The sequence below is a fragment of the Ovis canadensis genome, chromosome 14 (genome assembly GCF_042477335.2).
Source record: "Ovis canadensis isolate MfBH-ARS-UI-01 breed Bighorn chromosome 14, ARS-UI_OviCan_v2, whole genome shotgun sequence".
In the NCBI taxonomy this organism is placed as follows: Eukaryota; Metazoa; Chordata; class Mammalia; order Artiodactyla; family Bovidae; genus Ovis; species Ovis canadensis.
The window spans coordinates 23575889-23595075 of record NC_091258.1 but is presented as its reverse complement, the minus strand read 5'-3'; the positions used below and the strand labels follow the sequence as shown (position 1 = coordinate 23595075).

At 53.3% G+C, this 19187-nt stretch overlaps 2 protein-coding genes across 4 annotated transcripts in view; both read left to right on the top strand.

The window, feature by feature from the left end:
- Window positions 1-9217, top strand: part of MBTPS1 (membrane bound transcription factor peptidase, site 1) — a 45321-nt gene extending 36104 nt beyond the window's left edge. For all 3 annotated transcript variants that reach the window (XM_069552567.1, XM_069552566.1, XM_069552568.1), the window contains 5 exons: window positions 1435-1575; window positions 3374-3505; window positions 4260-4386; window positions 7416-7546; window positions 8419-9217. In XM_069552567.1, the coding sequence (XP_069408668.1) occupies window positions 1435-1575; window positions 3374-3505; window positions 4260-4386; window positions 7416-7546; window positions 8419-8615 (728 nt within the window). In that variant the 3' untranslated portion in view covers window positions 8616-9217. The remainder of the gene's footprint in view (window positions 1-1434; window positions 1576-3373; window positions 3506-4259; window positions 4387-7415; window positions 7547-8418) is intronic.
- Window positions 9218-16707: 7490 nt separating this feature from the next.
- The window catches only part of SLC38A8 (solute carrier family 38 member 8), a 41010-nt gene continuing 38530 nt past the window's right edge, over window positions 16708-19187 (top strand). Inside the window, exon 1 of the mRNA XM_069552565.1 lies at window positions 16708-16896. Within this exon, the coding sequence (XP_069408666.1) occupies window positions 16708-16896 (189 nt within the window). The remainder of the gene's footprint in view (window positions 16897-19187) is intronic.

Here is a 19187-nt window from a genome sequence, read left to right as displayed (position 1 = left end):
GGGTTTGCATTTGCAGGGTGAAATTTACTTCTGTGTTGTCTGGAAGGGGCTCCTTCTATCCAGTCAAGGAAAAGTCAGTCAGTGAGGAGTTCTGTGTTCATAAGATTATGTTTTAACTTTTAAGCATGTGTATGATCGTGTCTTCCCAGTCTCCCCTGGCACACTGTACTGTGTCTTAGTGATTCTTTCTGAGCTCTGTTGTTCACCAGGCCGTGTCGCTTCTGGATACCCCCTCCACCCCCAGGTGAAGGCCGTGGACTCCTTGTTAGCCTCTTGCCGTCTGGTAGCTCTTCGTTTTGCGGGGAGAGGAAGTAGGTTAAGGGTGCATACTTTACTTTGGTGTTCTGCTGGTCTGAAAATAAAGATTAATTACCTTGGAATCCTTTTTAAAGGGCTTTTTATTTCCAAACAGGCTTTAGGTTGCTTGAATAATCTTGCGGGTACAAAATAGGAATTTAAAAATCTGGGTTATGCTGGATCAAAAAGGACCTTGTTGTCGGAGACGAAACTCTTGTCAGACCCTGAGGCCAGGCTGCACTTTCCCTGCTTCGTGTGTTTCACTGCCCTGTCTCTCCCTGTGACAAAGAAAAGCCTGTTTCCCTTCCACGGGGTTCCTGGGGGCTTATACGCAGAGCATAGGAAGCTCTGTGTTCCTGTAGCCATATGTTCTAGAGTGACCGGCGCGGTAGGCGCTGGATGCAGACGTGCGTCATCTCGGTGTGCGGCTGCATTTGCTTCAGGGGCCGAGGCTTTGCTTATGAGCTGGTGTCACTGGCAGCAGCTGCCGTGGCGTCTGTGCAGGGTCGTCCTGGTTCAGTTGATGTTGTGAATTGTCGTCGGTTTGGGCAGAGGCGAGATAGCTCTGCTGTTGGAGCATTTGTGCTGTGTTTGTGAGGTTCATGTAACATACCTTAAATCAGAAACATGTGGGCATGTGTTCTAAAGATGAGTGTCATTGTCGTAGCTTTTGTTACTAAACGTGAAGCCTGGGCATTAGTGTGTATAACTGTGTGCATAGGTACCTGTGTGTTGAGGGGGCACTGCCCCTTGTGTGTATGTAGTCAGAAGACATAGCCTCTTAGCATAATAAGAAGGGACAAAAATTTGTGCTTGGGGGATGAAAAGAGAGAAGTGATGCCTTTAAAACTGTGAATACCGTGTATCACCATTTCAGGTGAAAATGGAAAAGGAGGATTATGGGAATATACATACACACACAGGCGCGAATTTTGCTACAACCCAAATTAGTGGCACTTTATACATTGTTTTCTTCTCCTAAAAGTTTGCACTGTTGTGACTGCATGTTAGATCTTACTGTGATTTTTTTTTTCCTTCTGTTTTATCATGTGGACTAAATGTCAAGTTAAGGGGCAGCTGGGAAGTGCTTCATTTCCTCGCGGAAGTTCTCAGTCCTGTTTTGTTGTGTTGTTTCAGGACTAGAGGTCTTGAAGCAGGAAACGGTGGTGGTCGAAAACGTCCCCATTTTGGGGCTATACCAGCTCCCAGCTGAGGGTGGCGGCCGTGTCGTGCTGTACGGAGACTCCAACTGCTTGGACGACAGTCACCGGCAGAAGGGTGAGCGGTGGTGCTGCTGAGCGGGTGGGCTCGGTGGCCATGACGTTCCCACTTTCTGTCCTGGTCCCCAAACAGGCCCCCATGAGGTGCTGGTGAACAGGTAGAGGCTGCTCGGGATATTTCGGTAGGTATTTTGGGCCAGACGCGTTTAATAAGCAAAACAAAACTTTGTGGCCTTCCAGAGAGGCTGGCAGATGGCAGACCCACCATGTGTGGGTGGGAGGCTGTTTACCTGTCTCTGCCCTCCCTGACTCCCTCTCTGGCATCTGTGTCCCTGGCACTACTCTGCAGGTCCCCTCTTGGATCTGACCCCCCCTTTCGTGTGGGCCCAGCACTTGGCCCTCATGCCAGACCTTGGAGTTTTGGCTGTTGTGAGGGGTGTGTGGTATCATTGTTGGGTGTGAGGGGGTGGCAGAGAGGAGGCACCTAGTCCTTAGAACCCCTCTTTAGCACCCCTCTTTTCCAGCAATCTCTTGATGAGTCCTTCACATTTGAAGGATGAGCTTGGACACAGACTTGTGTTTCTCTTGCTTTGTAAAGGAGGGGTGGATGGGTGCCAGTGTTCCATCTCTGCTGAGGGGAGATGGTAAGACCAGAACTAGAAACTAGTCTTCGGGGGCAGGGGAGCAGGGGGAGGCGTGTCGTCATGGGCAGGTGGTGACCAGGCTTCATGGGAGGGGGCAAGGTGGCTTGAGCATAGCTGGCCTCCTGCCTGGGGTGCCCCTCTCCCCCTGTCTCTCCCTGTGCCCTCTCTGTGATGTGAAGGTTAAGTAACTGCATTCCTAGCATTTCACGTAAAGCATTAGAATATTGTTGTTGTTGTTTTTTTTAATAAAAATCAAAAGTGAAGGTTAAAGTTATAGTTGAAAGAAGATTAATGTTTTATTTCTGTAGAGACTGTCATTGCAGACCTGAGGTCTTGGGAAGCGTCTTTATTGGCCCTGTCAGTGGTTGGGGGCCTGTCCTGTCCCACACTCCCTGTAGCTACCTGGAGGAGCTTTCGAGGCCATGAGCGCTTGACTCGAGCTCTGTTGGGGGACAGGCTCTTCCTGCCATCCCCTCCTTTCTGTGAGCCGCCTCCTGTCTGTGCTGGTTTTGGGGGACATGGCAGCTGCGGGGAGAAGCTGGTGGGGGCAATGGTCCAGGTTTAGCCAGTGCAGCTCCTCGGTCTCCTGAGAGGAAAGTCCATCCACTTGGCCCCACGAGGGGGTTGTTAAGCACAGCCTGGCACAGGACTCGCAGTGACATCCCCCAGAGAACTGTCTTCCTACTTTGTGGCTGGGGCCACCAACTCAGGGCAGCCCAAACCACTAGACTGCACTTGCACTGACCTTGAGCCCACCTCTCCGGATGTACGTGGTGGTCCTGGCTCCGCCCTCGCCTGAGATCTAGGCTCTCCCCTCCTCCAGGACAGCCTGCGGGCGCTGGCCGGGGTCAGCTCCTCACTCTCCCCCCCCGCCTCGGCAGGCCCCCCGTTCTGAAGCAGCACTTCTCCCCGTGCTGCCGTGTGGCCCTGCTGTCCCTGTAGGGGCCCCGCCCATCCTCATCAGAGCCGGGGGGTGCCTGGGCGCCGCGTGCAGCCCCGAGCCTGTGGGCCAGCCCGGCTGAGCCTGGGGCCTTGAAAGGAGGCCCTGTGAGCAGCCGATGACCAAGGTGACATGAGCGTCTCACGCGGGGCCGTGCTGGGGCCTGATCTTTCCCTGCCCCATTTCCCCCTTGTTCGGGGCTCAGTTTAGGTTTCCTGTAGAGGCTGCTTTAAACTGTCGACTTCCTAAGCAGTGTGCTGTTTACCCTGCAGACTGCTTCTGGCTCCTGGATGCGCTCCTGCAGTTCACGTCGTATGGGGTGACGCCCCCCAGCCTCAGCCATTCAGGGGCTCGGCAGCGCCCCCCCAGCGGAGCAGGCTCGGCAGCCCCGGAGAGGATGGAAGGTGAGCGGCCTCGGAGGTGGGGGTTCCAGGGTGCAGACTCACTTGAAACGACGTGGCTTCGGGGCTCTGGGGAGGAGTAGTCAGCAGGTCTGCACAGTCACTAGGTACCAGGTGCTGGGCCAGGGTGGCTTCACAGGGACTACTCTCTGAGTTCTCTTAGAACCTGAAAAGCAGATACTTCTTCCAAGTCCATGAAAGAGATGGGCCCAGGTCCCCCAGCAGCGGGCCACTCAGCGGAGCCTGGTCTGCGAGCCCTCACAGCCTGAGCCCCGCCTCCCAGACTGTCCTTGGACGCGTGGTGTGAGCCGGTGTAGTTCTGACCTTCCCACTGACCTCATTTAAGAAGTAAAAAGAAACGAGAAGTTTCTTGTGATAAAACTGTACAGCCCCAGTCCCCAGAATATTATTATTTAAATGTGTGGCACCTAGCCTCTCAGTTGCTCAGTAGCCATGTGTGGGCAATGGCTACAGTAAGGGGCAGCACGGATCTGAGAAATAAAAGGAATTTGGAATTTTGAAAATGGAGATTTTCTTTTTGGTCTGAGCGTTAAATATTTGAAGAGATGCTGTTTCCATGAAGCGTATCTACAGGTTAGACTGCTTGAGTGTAGGCACGTATGTGTGATTACGGGCATGAGGGGGCCCGGCTCCTGCTGTGCGTGCAGTGTGGCCACTTTAGAGGAAGCAACAACTAACGAAGTCTCTTTTTCCCCTGCCTCCTAACAATGATGGCCTGTCGGTGGGTGCTGCCCAGGGAACCACCTGCACCGGTACTCCAAGGTCCTGGAGGCCCGGCTCGGAGGCCCTGAGCCACGTGCGCTGCCAGCCTGTCCACACCTGTCATGGGCCAAGCCACAGCCTTTAAACGAGACGGCTCCCAGGTTGGTGTCTCCTGTGCTTTTCCACTTCTTCTGCTGGATTCATGATTCATTGTTTCTTTTTTAATAGGAGAGAATGGAATTTTACTGACATCATTATCGAATAATCCAATCTAGCTTGTCATTTGTGATGGTTTTTAAATTAGCGAGCCCCCGTGTTGACCTTTAGAATCACGCACCCTAGTGGTATTATGCATAAAAAGAGCTCTGGTAATTAGCCTTCTGGTGAAGTTTGCTTGGTTTTTGCTTGAAAAGCTGTGATTGATCTGACATCATGTCCCTGGAAGGGTCGCTCTGACTCCTTAAGCTGGAGATTTGGGAGTTGAGTGCGCCTGTGTGCGGTGTTGATTCTGGAATACAGACGGGGTCTTCCTGTGTCCCGCTGGGGCGACCTGGAGTCACATTTATGCCCTCACCCCATGCTGGGTGTTGTCCCTGGTAAAGTGACCTCAGACTCTGCCAGGCCCAGACATTGACCTGCCTGCTTCTCCGTCTGGCTGTCAAGCTCAAGCTCTTCGTTTGTGTCAGTTCCTTTTAGAAGCCAAAATTGAGTGATCTGTGCTGTTTCTCTGTTCAGGCAGAAGAGCCAACTCAGTCCACTGGTTCCTGTTTTCTCTGGATCGCTCCTCTCCTGTTTCTCTCTTTGGCATCTCTGGCCCCAGCAGGAGATCCTGCTGTGGTGAGGAGGATTGCAGTCCTAATACAGTGATGCAGGGCCCCATATTCTGGGCATGGCTGTGGGAGACCCCCCGACCCCCACGGCTCCTCCTCCTCTGGGCAGCTGCCAGCCACTGTCTCCCTCATGGGCAGCACACCCCACACACGCAGCCATTTCCCCTCCGGGGGCTCCTGCCTTCTCTCCCCTACCAGCTGCCCACTTTGCGTGGATCTCAGCATGTACAGTGTTCGGGTGTGTGTGGCAGGGCATGGGGACTGCCATCTACACGGTGAACCACGAGGAGGGAGATGCCTGCAGAAGGCCTAGAAGCTTCCTGTGCTTGACTGTCGTCATGAACAGAAGCCCTGAGTACACCTCTCATTCACCATGTCATCTTTAGAACATGCTCAATAGGAAACGGCATTGGAGATTCATCACGTCGTCTCCTCGTCAGCAGTTTCTTCCTGAAACTTTAATTGCTGAGTACTTTTCCATTCCAGTTAACATGCCATCATTTAAAATTTTCTGATAAGATTCCATTTTTATATCTCATTTATTTATAACCTATCATTATCCAAACATTCAAACCAGACTTTAATTCCAGCCGTTGTCAGCAGTTCACACTCAGTGGACAGCCACTGTCAGCAAAGGTTCTTGAAGCCCACTTCTTCTCCATGGTACTGCTCAGGGCTCTGAGAACAGGTGACAGTGTCCTATACCTGTGTGTCCATCAGGCAGCCCGTCACGTACCAGCCTGGCCCATCAGGGTGCTGCTGCTGTGCAGCCCCTAGAGTTTTATTTTCACTGTCGCTCTCTGGAATTCCTTCTTCCCAAAACACCCACCAGACCCCACTTTTATCTCACTTCTTGCTGGAAGTTGTTCTCAGTCCTCAGCGACCTAGATCTGGGTCTAGATTCTGAATCTCTGAGGAGATGCAAAACAATGTCAGAGTGCCCCAGTCAGCCCTGCAAAGGTCAGGGTCTGTCAGCCTAGTGCTGAGTGCAGGTGTTCACTTCGTCCTTGAAACCGGGACGCAGTTCCCGGTGTTGCTCCCGGGTGTCGGGCGTCCATACTACCAGTGGCTGTAGGGCAGACCTATGAGGAGCCCCACGCGAGGCTAACCTGTCCTCCTGTTAGGACATTGTGGAATTCTCAAATGATAGTGTGAAGCTCTGTCACCCCGACTGCTCAGCAAGAAAGGGTCACTGGGGGTTAATTAAATTCCAGAACAGGAGAGCACTGTGAGCATTAAAATACATCCCCATGTATATTCACCTGCAGGGTTATAAAGCTTAAATACGTCAATTCCATAACTTAGCATTGTCAGTTTAATTTCCAGACTGATTAAACTGAAAAGCAAAGTGAAATATAATATAGAGCAGGTTATAGTCGAAGCAGTTGCCCAGCTGGAAGTGCCCGATAGCAGCTTATCAGAAAGCCTCTTCACGGAGCCGGCATCTCCCGGCTGCCCACTGACCTGCCTCTTGAGTGCTGCTAGAACTCAGCTGTCTGCTCTCACTTGGTCAAAGTAAGAGATGGGCCAGCAAGGTCCACATGAATAAAAAGCAGAGTGGGGAATTCATAATTGCAAGCATATTTTATTCTCTTCCCTTGTTTTAGCCAGAATGGTCTTCAGATTTTCCATCTGCACTCTTTGCTCTCATCTCTGTGTCTTCCCACGCTGCTCTTGGCCGTGTACCAGCCTCTCTTCCTCAGTTACATGTGCTTCCGATCTCAGAGTTAGTACTGAGAGTAATGATGCAGTCGAAACGAGTCCAGTGCATTTTGCAAAGCACATGTGTTCCCTTCATCATCCTGAGCCCTCAGGCAAGGCCCATGCCCACTCCTTTATTCCCGTGTTTCTGTCCACTGCTCGGTTACTTGTGTGTCTGCCTCGTTCTCCCTCCTGCGAGTGGTGTCCTTGAGGACCAAGGTGACAGCTGGCTCCCAGCGCCAGGTCTGCCCCCTTTGCTACATCACAGTAGGTGCCCATGGCTCTGCTGTCCCATGGCGGAAACTGGTCCTTCCAGCCAGGCTGTGTCCACTGCCGCTGTCCACCAGCTCCTTCAGAGGTCACGTGTAGTTTCCTCATTTTCTTCTGGGTCGTGTTCCTGGTTGAAGCCAAGACAGTCTCATGTTGGTGGTGTTATAGACCCTCTAGAAGCATCTCGTGCATGAGGTCTCAATCTGACGTCCTTGTCAGGGGGCCTGGAAGTGCCTCTCAGTTGTCCACAGTTGTGTTTAGATAGACATAGATGGGACGTCAGTTCACGTTTCTGTTTAAATCACTTTCTGTTTCTTAGGAATTGGCTCAGTTGCCTGGGGCCAGTACAGTTGCTTATGTTTATTTTGTTTGAATCTGTTTTCCTGAAGTAACCTTTGGAAACACCAGAAGTTGCTCTCCATTGACCTGGACAAAGTGGTATTGCCCAACTTCCGATCGAATCGCCCTCAAGTGAGGCCTTTGTCTCCTGGAGAGAGTGGAGCCTGGGACATTCCTGGAGGTCAGTTCTAGGTGCTTTATTGTGGGGCTGAGTCATCCTGTGGTTTATTCAAAAGAGCCTCTCCCTTTTGCCCAGGAGGTGGGCCAGGCTGTTCCTGTCTTTGCCTTCCTGGGAGCAGCAGTGGTCCAGGTTTTCTTCCTGGTACAAATCACAAGGCCAGAGCAGACCTAAAGGATCAACACACTGTGGCCTCTTAGAAAATCCTATCTGAATTTTCAAATCTAAATTTATTTTATGATGTTCGTCTGTCACAGCCTGACTCTGAACCCTCAACCCAGACATCTCCACCAATTCTTTGCCCCAGCCCACCTGGGATGGGACTTCCCTAACCTGGGATGCCCAGTTAATTTTGGGGGTGTCCCTTCCCCCAAGTGACATCAGATGTCCCTCCCTCGCCCCCAACCCTGATATGGCTTTGGCCTGGCTAGGCTGTCGGGGGCAGGTAGTCCTTTATTTGGGATGATGGGATCAAGTCATTCTGGCAGAGTGTGGGCCCCTCTTCTGCTCTGGAAATCGCTATGCTCTTACATGACTTTATAGCTTCCTGGGGGCATTTCTCCTGGTTCTGGGAATTACCCAGAAAAGCTTCAGGGATCAGGAAGGGGTACCCTGTCCCATGTGGTCCAGCCCTGTGTTCTGGAACCCTGGCGTTGTCCAGTTACAGAGCTGATGGCAGCATGAACCCCAGGGTCCACCAGCGGCCACGCTCAGGTGCCCACCACAAGTCTCACCTGTCGGAGGCCTTCCCAGCGGTGAGGCCAGCTGTCCTCACCTCCCTGCTGGCCTGCACTTTTCTCTCCTCCTTACTGTGGGTCACTACGAGCCCAGCTGGTTGCAGCCGTCAGACTGACCATCTTCCCACTGTCGTGCAGGGATCATGCCCGGCCGCTACAACCAAGAGGTGGGCCAGACCATTCCCGTTTTCGCCTTCCTGGGAGCCATGGTGGTCTTGGCCTTCTTCGTGGTGCAGATCAACAAGGCCAAGAGCAGGCCGAAGCGGAGGAAGCCCAGGGTGAAACGCCCACAGCTCGTGCAGCAGGTTCACCCTCCAAAGGCCCCCTCGGTGTGATGTCCACCCAGCCGGCCGTGAGAGCCGGGGAGCACCTTCGCGGGCAGCCATGGGGCAGGTGGAGCCGTGGGGTCTGAGGGGCCCCGGCTCGAAAGGGCTCAAGCCTTCAGCTGGGCGTTTGCAGTAGCTGAGAGCCTGTGCTGCACGGGGCTGGGGCCACTGGAGGGCCCCGAAGGGCAGACTGGAGTCAGACCTCGCCAGCTGCCCATGCACCAAAGACTAAGACGACGTCTAAAGGCTGTCGGGGAGGAAGCAGCTCTGATCAAGCCAGACGTGCTCCATAAAGGCTATTTTCTATATTTATTGTTGGGGAAAAGTCACTTTAAAGACTTGTGCTGTTTGGAAGCAAAGCTATTTTTTTTGTCAATGGAATGCAGTTTTTTACTATTTCATCATGAGGACTAACACAGATGCTGCGATCTCCTTTTTGATGAAAGGACAGACTGAGATTTGAAAGAAACTTGCACAAATCTGTGAAACATAGCCCTTCGCTTTATTTTTATAAGTATCAACTGCCATCATGTTTTGTAATTTGGGTCTTGATTTCACCATTGTCGGTGAAGAAAATTTTCAATAAATATGCATTACCTGTATGAAGCTAAGGGGCTTCCCACGTGGCTCAGTGGTAAAGCATCTGCCTGCCAACGCAGGAGACATGGGTTTGATCCCTGGGTTGGGAAGATCCCATGGAGGGAGGGAATGGCAGCCCACTCCAATCTTCTTGCCTGGGAAGTCCCATACACAGAGGGGCCTGGCGGGCTGCAGTCTGTGGGGTTGCAGAGTCGGACATGACTGAACATGCACGCGTGCATGCATGAAGCTAAGAAGCGATGTGTAAGTGGTCCCTGGCCCACCTGTCCCTTTCTCCTAATGACAGCCTGGAATGGGTTCTGAATCAGCCTGTTGAATTTTCTTGAGATATAATTCACCACTACAAAATTCACTGTTTAAAAGTGTATAGTTCTGTGGGTTTTAGTATATTCACAAGTTTGTGCACCATCCTTGCTGTAATTCCAGAACATTTTCATCACCTCCAAAAGAAACCTCGTACACAGCAGCAAGTCAGCCTCTATCTTCTCCCCCACTGCCCCAGGCTGGCTCTGATGTGCTGTCTCTCTGAATTCGCCTGTTCTGAACGTTGCATGTAAGCAGCACCGTGTAATACATGGCCTTTGGGGACTAGCTGCTTCCACAGAGCGTGTTTTAGTGGTCTGTCCATGTCATGGCTGGCTCAGTACTTCACTCCTTCCTAGACCTCAGTAACACTGTCATGTGGACAGGTCTTAGTTTGTTTATCCTCACTTGACAGACCTCTGAGCTGCTTCCACTTTTTATCTGTTGTGAACAGTCTTGCTTTGACCATGCGGGTACCATTTTTGGTGTGGACATAAGTTTCCATTCCTGTTGGGATGACACCTAAGAGTAAAATCCTGTAGCTTTATGCTTCATTTTTTGAGGAATCACCAAGCTCTCTTTCCAAAGCTTCGCTGTTTTATCAGTAGTTCCTGCCAGCAGTGGATGAGGGTCACAGCTTTACCTTCTCTCCAACACGTGCTATTACCCAGCTTTTTGACAGCTGCACCCCAGGGGATGTGAACTGATGTCTCCCTGTGGTTCGATTTGCACTTCCCTAAAGATTAGTGTTGCTGAGCATTTTTTCATGTGTTCATCGGCCGTTTTTCTCTTTGGAGAAATGTCCATTCAGTTTCATTTTTTGAGTTGTCTTTATCGTTGACTTGTAAGAGTTCTTTATATGTTTCAGATGAAAGTCCCTGATGAGATACATGACTTGAAAATAGTTTCTCTCATTCTGTCAGTTATCTTTTTACTTTCCTAATGGTATCCTTTCGGGCCTGAGTTTTTCAGTTTGATGAAGTTCATTTTATCTGTCAGGGTCAATTTCTAAGAAACCATAGCCTCATCCAGGGCAGCCTGTTAGTTTTTAACCCCTGCCTGTATAGTCTGTTTTCTGTTCTTCAGCTGGCCCAGACATCAGCTTTCAGATGACAGGTGAGGACAGACTGACGGGAAAGGGCAGAGGCCACGTGGGGTCAGGGTGTGGTTGAGGTCCTGGGGAGAGAGGGACCCCGGACGAGGGATGAGGGAGCAGCCACCAACGCCCAACTCTCCCTGCCATGTGTCTCCCGTGGCAGGTCACGGTGGTAACCTGGCAGCTTTGAACCGTGTTCTGCGGCTGCTGTTGCTTTGAGGACTTAGAGGCATTGCTGAGGGCCCTGCAGAGCTCTCCCATTCCCCCAGTTCTCCTGCCCCCGAGAATGTGGACATTACAGGCGAAGGAGCCTGGAGAATGGAGCTGGAGAGGGGGCTTTAGCAGGGTGAGCGTGCACAGATGGTGGGGGAGAGTCTCTGCAGGACCACTCGGTGGCACCTGCTCTGTGCCTCCCTGTCCTAGGGGGAGACCTGTCGGGGGCTGTGGGACACCAGGCCCACCTGGGAGGAATGTGCCAGGGCCCTGGCTATAGACTCAGACCGGCCACTTCCAGCCAGTGGGCCTTGTCTGACGTCATCCAGCCCTGGGCCTGACGCAGAGGCAGCGCTCAGTTATGTCCTCTGGCTAACGGCGGGTCTCTGCCTGGTGACAGATGTGCCCAAGGCCTACTCACTGCTTCAAAGAGTCCCATGTTTGCCTGGAGTGGACTCTCATTGTTCTAGGGAATGCCTCCGTGTCTTAAAAACCAAAAGCAGGAGCAGCTGCCCCAGCACAACTATAGATAGGCCTGGGAGTCCTCGAGGGCCCTAGGGTCTCCCAGAGGCTAAGCATGGAGGTTGGCCCCAGGGCTGGTCCCTAACCATGCTCACCCAGCCAGGCAGTATCCTGACTGTGGAGAGGGGCCAGAAGTGGGGTGAGCAGGGTTTCCTTAGCCCTGCTGCTTAGTCTTCCCACCCTCAGCCCTTCCCTGTGTTGGCACACCGGTCTGGGGTCTTCCCTGCACACACCTAGCCTCTGGTGCCCGGCCACAAGGACCCTGAGGACCTCCCACCAGATCAAGGCTGTGCTCAGTGAGCCCACCTGGAACAGTGGTGCTGCCTCTGCTGAGCGCATCGCTGGCCTAGCCTTGGGGATGTTTTGCATGCATTAAGGGGCCTAGGCTGGGGAGGGGGGGTAGTCTCAGTCATCCTGTGATACCCCAACCACCATTTCTCAGCTGAGGGGGCCCAGACTTCCAACCCAGATCTGGCCTAGGCTTGAGCTCTGAGCCCCCAGTGCCAGATTGCTTCTGATGGTGGGAAGGCTGCCTGCTTGCTGGTAATACTTGGGGTGCTACTTCATCATGCTACTCCAAGATGAAGTGAGTTAAGGACTGTCACATGTAGAGTAAGAAGAAGTTTCCAGAGGAAAAAACTCGGGTTTTTTTTCCCCGATGGGTGGTGCCATTAAGAGGATGTTACTATAATAGGATGTTGGTTTAATTTGCTGGTGACATGAGAACAGTGCATGCAGAGATCCCTGTGCCTTGCTCTAGACTTACTGAATCATATGCTCCTTGGAAAGAGCCTAGAAATCTGCTCTAAAGGCTCCCTAAGGTAAACAGGGACACAGACATGTGTCCATGTCTGACCACGGTGGTGTGATCACTCACCTAGAGCCAGACATCCTGGAATGTAAAGTCAAGTGGGCCTTAGAAAGCATCACTATGAACAAAGCTAGTGGAGGTGATGGAATTCCAGTTGAGCTATTTCAAATCCTAAAACATGATGCTGTGAAAGTGCTGCACCCAATATGCCAACAAATTTGGAAAACTCGTCAGAGGCCACAGGACTGGAAAAGGTCAGTTTTCATTCCAATCCCAAAGAAAAGCAATGCCAAAGAATGTTCAAACTACCTCACAATTGCACTCATCTCACACACTAGCAAAGTAATGCTCAAAATTCTCCAAGCCAGGCTTCAGATGTTCAAGCTGGATTTAGAAAGGGCAGAAGAACCAGAGATCAAATTACCAACATCCATTGGATCATCAAAAAAACGAGTTACAGAAAACCATCTACTTCTGCTTTATTGACTACACCAAAGCCTTTGTGTGGATCACAACAAACTAGAAAATTCTTCAAGAGATGGGAATACCAGATCACCTGACCTGCCTCCTGAGAAATCTGTATGCAGGTCAAGAAACAACAATTAGAACTGTTCCACATGGAACAACAGACTGGTTCCAAATTGGGAAAGGAGTACGTCAAGGCTGTATATTGTCACCCTGCTCATTTAACTTACATGCAGAGTACATCATGCAAAATGCCAGGCTGGATGAAGCACAAGCTGGAATCAAGATTGCTGGGAGAAATATCAATAACCTAAGATACGCAGATGACACCACCCTTACGGTAGGAAGAGTGAAGAACTAAAGAGCCTCTTAATACAAGTGAAAGAGGAGAGTGAAAAAATTGGCTTAAACTCAACATTCAGAAAACTAAGATCATGGCATCTGGTCCCATCACTTCACGGCAAATAGATGCAGAAACAGTGGAAACAGTGATAGACTTTATATTTTTGGACTCCAAAATCACTGCAAATGGTGACTGAAGCCATGAAATTAAAAGACCCTTGCTCCTTGGAAAAAAACTGACCAACCTAGATAGCATATTAAAAAGCAGAGACATTACTTTGCCAACAAAGGTCCATCTAGTCAAAGCTAATTTTTTCCAGCAGTCATGTATGGATGTGAGAGCTGGACTATAAAGAAAGCTGAGCGCCAAAGAATTGATGCTTTTGAACTGTGGTGTTGGAGAAGACTCTTGAGAGTCCCTTGGACTGCAAGGAGATCAACCCAGTCAATCCTAAAAGAAACCAGTCCTGAATATTCATTGGAAGGACTGATGCTGAAACTGAAATGGCAATACTTTGGCCACCACCTGATGCGAAAAACTGACTCATTGGAAAAGACTCCGATGCTGGGAAAGACTGAAGACAGGAGAAGGGGATGACAGAGGATGAGATGGTTGGATGGCATCACCAATTCAATGGACATGAGTTTGAGTCAACTCTGGGAGTTGGTGATGGACAGGGAGGCCTGGTGCGCTGCCGTCCATGGGGTCGCAAAGAGTTGGGACATGACTGAGCGACTGAACTGAACTGAGGGCTGGGCGCCTGCCCACTGCCCTGTGACTCAGCCTCAGGTCTGGCTGCCGACACCTGAGGACTCTTCCTATGGATGTGGTGGGTGGAGGAAGGTCAATATTAAGGCTGTTTGAAGATACTTTCTCACTTTCGAATGCTAAGCTGCAGTTTTCCTTTAGCCAGAGCGGGCCTCCAGATTGTAAGTCAGGGGTCCATCCCTTTCATAGTGGGAGGGGAGAGTGAGGCCTGTGCTCTGGGCTGAGTGTCACCTGGAAGCCCCCCGTCTCTGACCTGCTACTTAGACAAGGCCCAGAGCCGGGGTGGGGGGTGGACCACGGGCCTCCAGCCCTGAGAGGTGCCAAGCCTCAGGACTCGTGGTGCTGGGTGTGTCTATTTCCCGCTGCTGCTGCCACAAGTTACCAGGAAGCACTGAGACAGCACGTTTATTCCCTGCAGTCCTAGAGGTTGTAAGTCCAGATCAGCTTCATGGAGCTAAAATGCAGCTGCTTCCCTAGGAGGGCTCCAGGGCAGAATTGGCTTCCTGGCCTGTCCCAGCTTCTCGAGCCGCCCCCTCCTCACCTCCAGCGTGCAGCAATCCACCCTCTGCTTCTGTCAGCCTTGTCTCTCTGCCCTCTGCGCTCTCCTGTGTCCCTGTTCTCAGGATAGGTGGTGCTGTTCCCACCAGTCTGCAGGTGACCTCTGTGAGGTGTGGATCACAGCCCCAGGCCCTTAGTTTCCTGAGACCTGCCCATCTGTCTTCCAGAACTTTCTGAAGGGTATGAGCACAAAAGTTCGTGGAAATGAGCTGAAGTCACTTTCTCCGTGAAGTTCACAACCTCCCAGGTGACCAGTACCTGTGGAAATGGGAAGGAGGGACCTGGGCAAGTCCCTGGCCAGGTACTCCCCTGGGGGGCAATGTGGGGCCATGTGTGGGGTGCTGGACTGGGCCCCATGTGCCACCAGAGCCGCCCGCCCACACAGACGGGCCCAGGGGCGCCTCTCCTCCCCGGGAAAGATCATGAAGCCCTGGGATTCTGCAGAGGGCATATCAAAGCACTTCAGAATTAAGAGGCTTTCCCCATTGAGTGGAATTTCACAACCCAGTGACCAATTTCTAAGTCATGCACATTAATGGGCAGCTAATGAGGGACCCAGGCAGGACAGGGAAGTTCCCTGGAGCCCAGAGCCCAGATTAAGGAAGGAGTACAAAGCCAGGCCGCTGTGAGGGCCCTTGATCTTCACTGCCTGGGCTTGCGGTGGGGGAGGGCTGAGCCATGTGATTTCTGGACAGACTGGGCACCCCTGCCTCTCCCCCTCCCCCCGCACCACTCTCCCATTCATCCTTGCCCTTGCTCATCCGTTCCCATTCGGGCACCTTTGGAATCCAGACAGGGACAAGGGGGTGGCAATGTGACACTGTTGGCTTTGAGGGGACACTCATGGCTGATTCCCAGCTCTGGCACTGGTCAGTGGTCACGTTTCGAGCCACTTGCCCCACCTCAGGGGAGCCCTGCTCTGTACAGGCCCTGGTGACAGCCCTCGGGGTTGGGCGAGGACTTCGGGAGCCGTCCAGCACGCCCTGCAAGGCCCGGGTCCCCGTGTGTCTGCTCACGTGGGGGCCACCGCTCTACGGGCCCAGATGCCGGCCGGCTCTGGCTCCCATCCCCTGGCACCTGCAGACTCACCCGCCACTCAGCAGACCAAGCGATGCCGCTGCAGCAAGGGGGCACCGTCGTGGGCTCGAGCCCATGTGAGGCATGCCTTTGGTGCTGGTCTCTGCAGACACTTGGACTTGAGGGAGGTGCTGAAGATGCTTAACTTAAAGCAGCAGTTCCCAGGAAGGGCCTCTGGACCCCCGAGTCAGCAACGCCATGGAGGGACCCCACGGGCTGTGATTTAACACACTCTCGAGGGGATTTGAGTCTGAGTGCCAGTTCACCTCCGAATTCAAGACCTGACCTTCATGGGCCCATGTTTTCCAGATTGGAACCGTTTCCAGTATTCTGTCTGTATCTAAGCTGACTGTATCAGGTTGGAGAGGTGGCCTCTACTCAAAATGTGGTCCAGGGACCCCCAGCACGCAGCTCCCCAGAGCTGGTGAGCAGTGTGGGATCTCAGCTCCATCCAGGATGGGCGGGTTGGCGCTGGCCTCTTAACCTACCTCCAGGTGATTGGAGGGCTCCTTAGTCTGGGGAGCCACCCGGTGAAGCTCCTGGGCCTTTGCCTACATGAATCTCCAGCCCCCCACGAGGAGGGCAGACAAACCCCTTTCTGTAGCTGGGCAGCCAGGCATGGCGCCCCTAGCAGGTAACAGAAGGGGGCCTGGAGAAGTGTCCTGGGAGGAGGTGTTGGGCCCCGGCTCAGGTCGCTGGGTGAGATCAGCCAGCTCCCCTGACCCAGGGCTCAGGGAAAGCCCCGCCCCGGCGCGTCTTAAGCCTTCCCTCCTCCCCGGCTCAGACCAGCAGCCTCAGAAGCTACGAGTTCTTGGGACGGATGGCCTGACCTCTTGGTCCTATCCTCCTAGGTTCGGGGTTTTGACCCCCACTGGTGCTCTCTAGGGTCCCCCATGATTCCTGACTCATTTGCCCACCCCTCTGGGTCCTCTGGAGTGAGCCTGAACCCCATCCCCAATGGCCCAGGACTGCTGGTCTCCGTGAAGACTGGACTAGGTGGTAAGGACTGGGTGCTGGAGGCAGGGGGATGGGTGATAGAGGGAGAAGAAGTTTGGGGGTTGGAAGAGAAAGGGGAGGGGGCAGCCTCGGTGGCCTTGAGTTGAGTGGAAGGGCAGGAGTGCTGATGAACAGGGGTAAAAGTTGGGGGGAAACATTTGTTGAGGGGAAAGCATGAGGACCAGGTGTTATAGGGCAGGTGGGTGTGTAAGGCTCTGGAAAGGGGATCAGAGGCTCCAAAAGCGTACGAGGGCTGGTGGTTGCGATGGATGCCCTGGCTCAGTGGAGGAAAGGACCCCTCCCAGCCGGAGGTCTCGAGATGACCCCCCTCCCCACTCTCCTTCCAGCCATGGAGGGGCAGACCCCAGGAGGCGGAGGCCTTTCAGAAAAGCCGGTTCCCATGACCTCCGGCCCTGGCCTGTCCTCGCTGGGTGCCGTCTTCATCCTTCTGAAGTCCGCGCTGGGCGCTGGCCTACTCAACTTTCCATGGGCCTTCCATAAGGCTGGGGGAGTGGCCCCCGCTTTCCTCGTGGAGCTGGTAAGCTGTGTAGGCTGTTTCACGGGGCGGGGTTGGGGAGGGTGTTCTCTGGGAGCAGGTAGGAGCTGAAGTTTATTTTTCCAGGCGGAACCCTAGGCATTGCTTCTGCAGAGCTGCCTGTCTGCAAAATTACTCCTGTGTTTTGTTTTTTTGTCCCTCTCAGCTCATGGGGGAGAAAGAAAAATCCCAGTGTAAACCTGTAGACCCGGGCCGTGAGCATCCTCGGAGCTGAGGTCCATGCAGCCAGGTGGGGGTTGGGGGAAGGAGTGGGGGAGAGCAGGTGGAGCTGTGCTCGCAGCACCAGCAGCCTGTGAACCCGGCCTATGATGAGCTGAGCCACTGCCTGCCTTCTCTTGGCGGCTGGTCTGTGCTCCACAACTAAAGCCCAAATCCTGTGGGCAGAGCAGGACTGACTTGCCGTAAGCCCCCAGCCTGTGCAGTGTCAGGGGTGTTTGGCCACTGCTGCGTGTGGAGCCTAAACTCCCTCCCTTTCCAGAAAGTTCTAGGGGCTGACCATCCTCAGTGGAGAAGAGCTGCTGGTTAGCACAGCTTCATTTTATTAGCTGATAGGAATCAGGTGTTTCCTGGTGAGCTCTTTGACGGGCATCATGTCAAAGGCTTTTCCCTGGCAGCTGCTGATAAGGACTCTGTTGGGCCTTTCTGATCCTTCTGGAAGCTGCCAAATACCACCCGGTGTGGTGTCCAGTAGCCTGTGCCGCCCCCACGCTGGCCCAGCGCCTGTTTGGACCGTGTAGGCTCTGTCCTCCTAAAGCTTGCTCTAACGGGGAGCTTGGATAAGATTCAGGAAGTCGAATGAGGTGGGGGGCAGTGGTGCTGGGGAGGCGGTTGTGACCCCTTTGGGGGTGGTGGAAGCTGAGAAGCCCCCTCCGAGGCGGCACTGAGCCCCAGCTTGTGTGGGTGCATGTGATGGGCAACAAGGCTGTGTTTGCTGTTCCCCGGACAGGGAGCCCAGTCTCCAGCCACAGAGGGTCAGCGACAGAGCAGGTGGGGCCGGCGTGGGGGTCTGGCCAGTCAGAGGGCAGCAGGCTGGGCTGAGGCAGACGGGCAGCGGCCAACTCGCTCCCCAGGCTCCGTGTGGGGTCTCCCAGCGCCTCCAGGCCCGCAGATGCTGACTCTGCTGGTGGGCCTCCCTGGTGACATGGATGCTGCTGGGGTGGCTTGCCGTTGGCCCGGGATGGTCTAAAGCTCCTGCCCTGAGCAGGCAGACTTGAGGAAAGGGGACCCCAAATAGGAATCAGTGGAAACTCCCCACAAGGGAGAAAGTCAGGCTGGCGAGCAGCTCACCCTTCCCCCACCCCATTTCCTGTCTCTCCCTCTTCACCAGATAGTTCTGCCCCCACTCGGGTTGGCGGAATATTTAAACATCCCTGCCACTGGGAGGCTCGTGGTATGAGATTTTAGGTCTCTCATGGCTCCATTAGCTTTGGAGGATTAATGAAATTAATGAGCCTGGATCTTCCTCAGCTGCAAAGAGAGAGGCAGCCTGGCCAGGGGCTTTTGCCTACTGGCTGCTCAGAGGCTCAGGGACCCTCTCGAGGGTCACCCAGTCCTGTGTGGTCAGCTCACTGCGTTAGCAGAGACTCACCTTCACTGGCTGAGGCTCAGTCTGACCCCCTTCGCTTCCTTTTGTCCAAAATATTTACCAGTGCCTGCTATGTACTGGATGCTCTCCTGGGGGCTGAACATAAGCAAAAAGACACGACCCCGGTCTCCATGGAGCTTAGAGTCTGGTGATGATCGCCACACTGTATGCACTGGGCCCCTGGACCCAAGGACCACAAACTGAGCAGCGTAAAACAACCGAAGTGTATGCTGTCCCAGTCCTGGAGGCCTCAAGCCCGAATTCCAGTGTAGCAGAGTCGTGTTCCCTTAAAGATTCCAGCAAAAGGCCTTTCCTACCTCTCCAGCTCCTGGGGGCTCCAGCTGTTCCTTCGCTTGTGGCTGCGTCGTCACTTGGCCACTCCTCTGCGTCTCCTCCTTTTCTGTCTCTTATGAGGACGTCATTGGCTTTGAGGCCCACTTGGATCATCCAGAGTGACCTCATCTCAAGGTCCTTAATTTTAACCTGTGAAGACCCCTTTCATCTTCATTATCTGTGCCTGCAAAGACGGGTGCCACTAAGCTGCTTTCACAGGTTCTGGAGATGAGACTTTTGAGGGGATTCAACCCACCATAAGAATAATTGTGCCCATAAAAGGCATGGTTCTGCCAGAGCCTGAAACAGAGAAGGTTGACTCCAGCTCAGGGGTGAAGTGTGGGGAGGCTTCCTG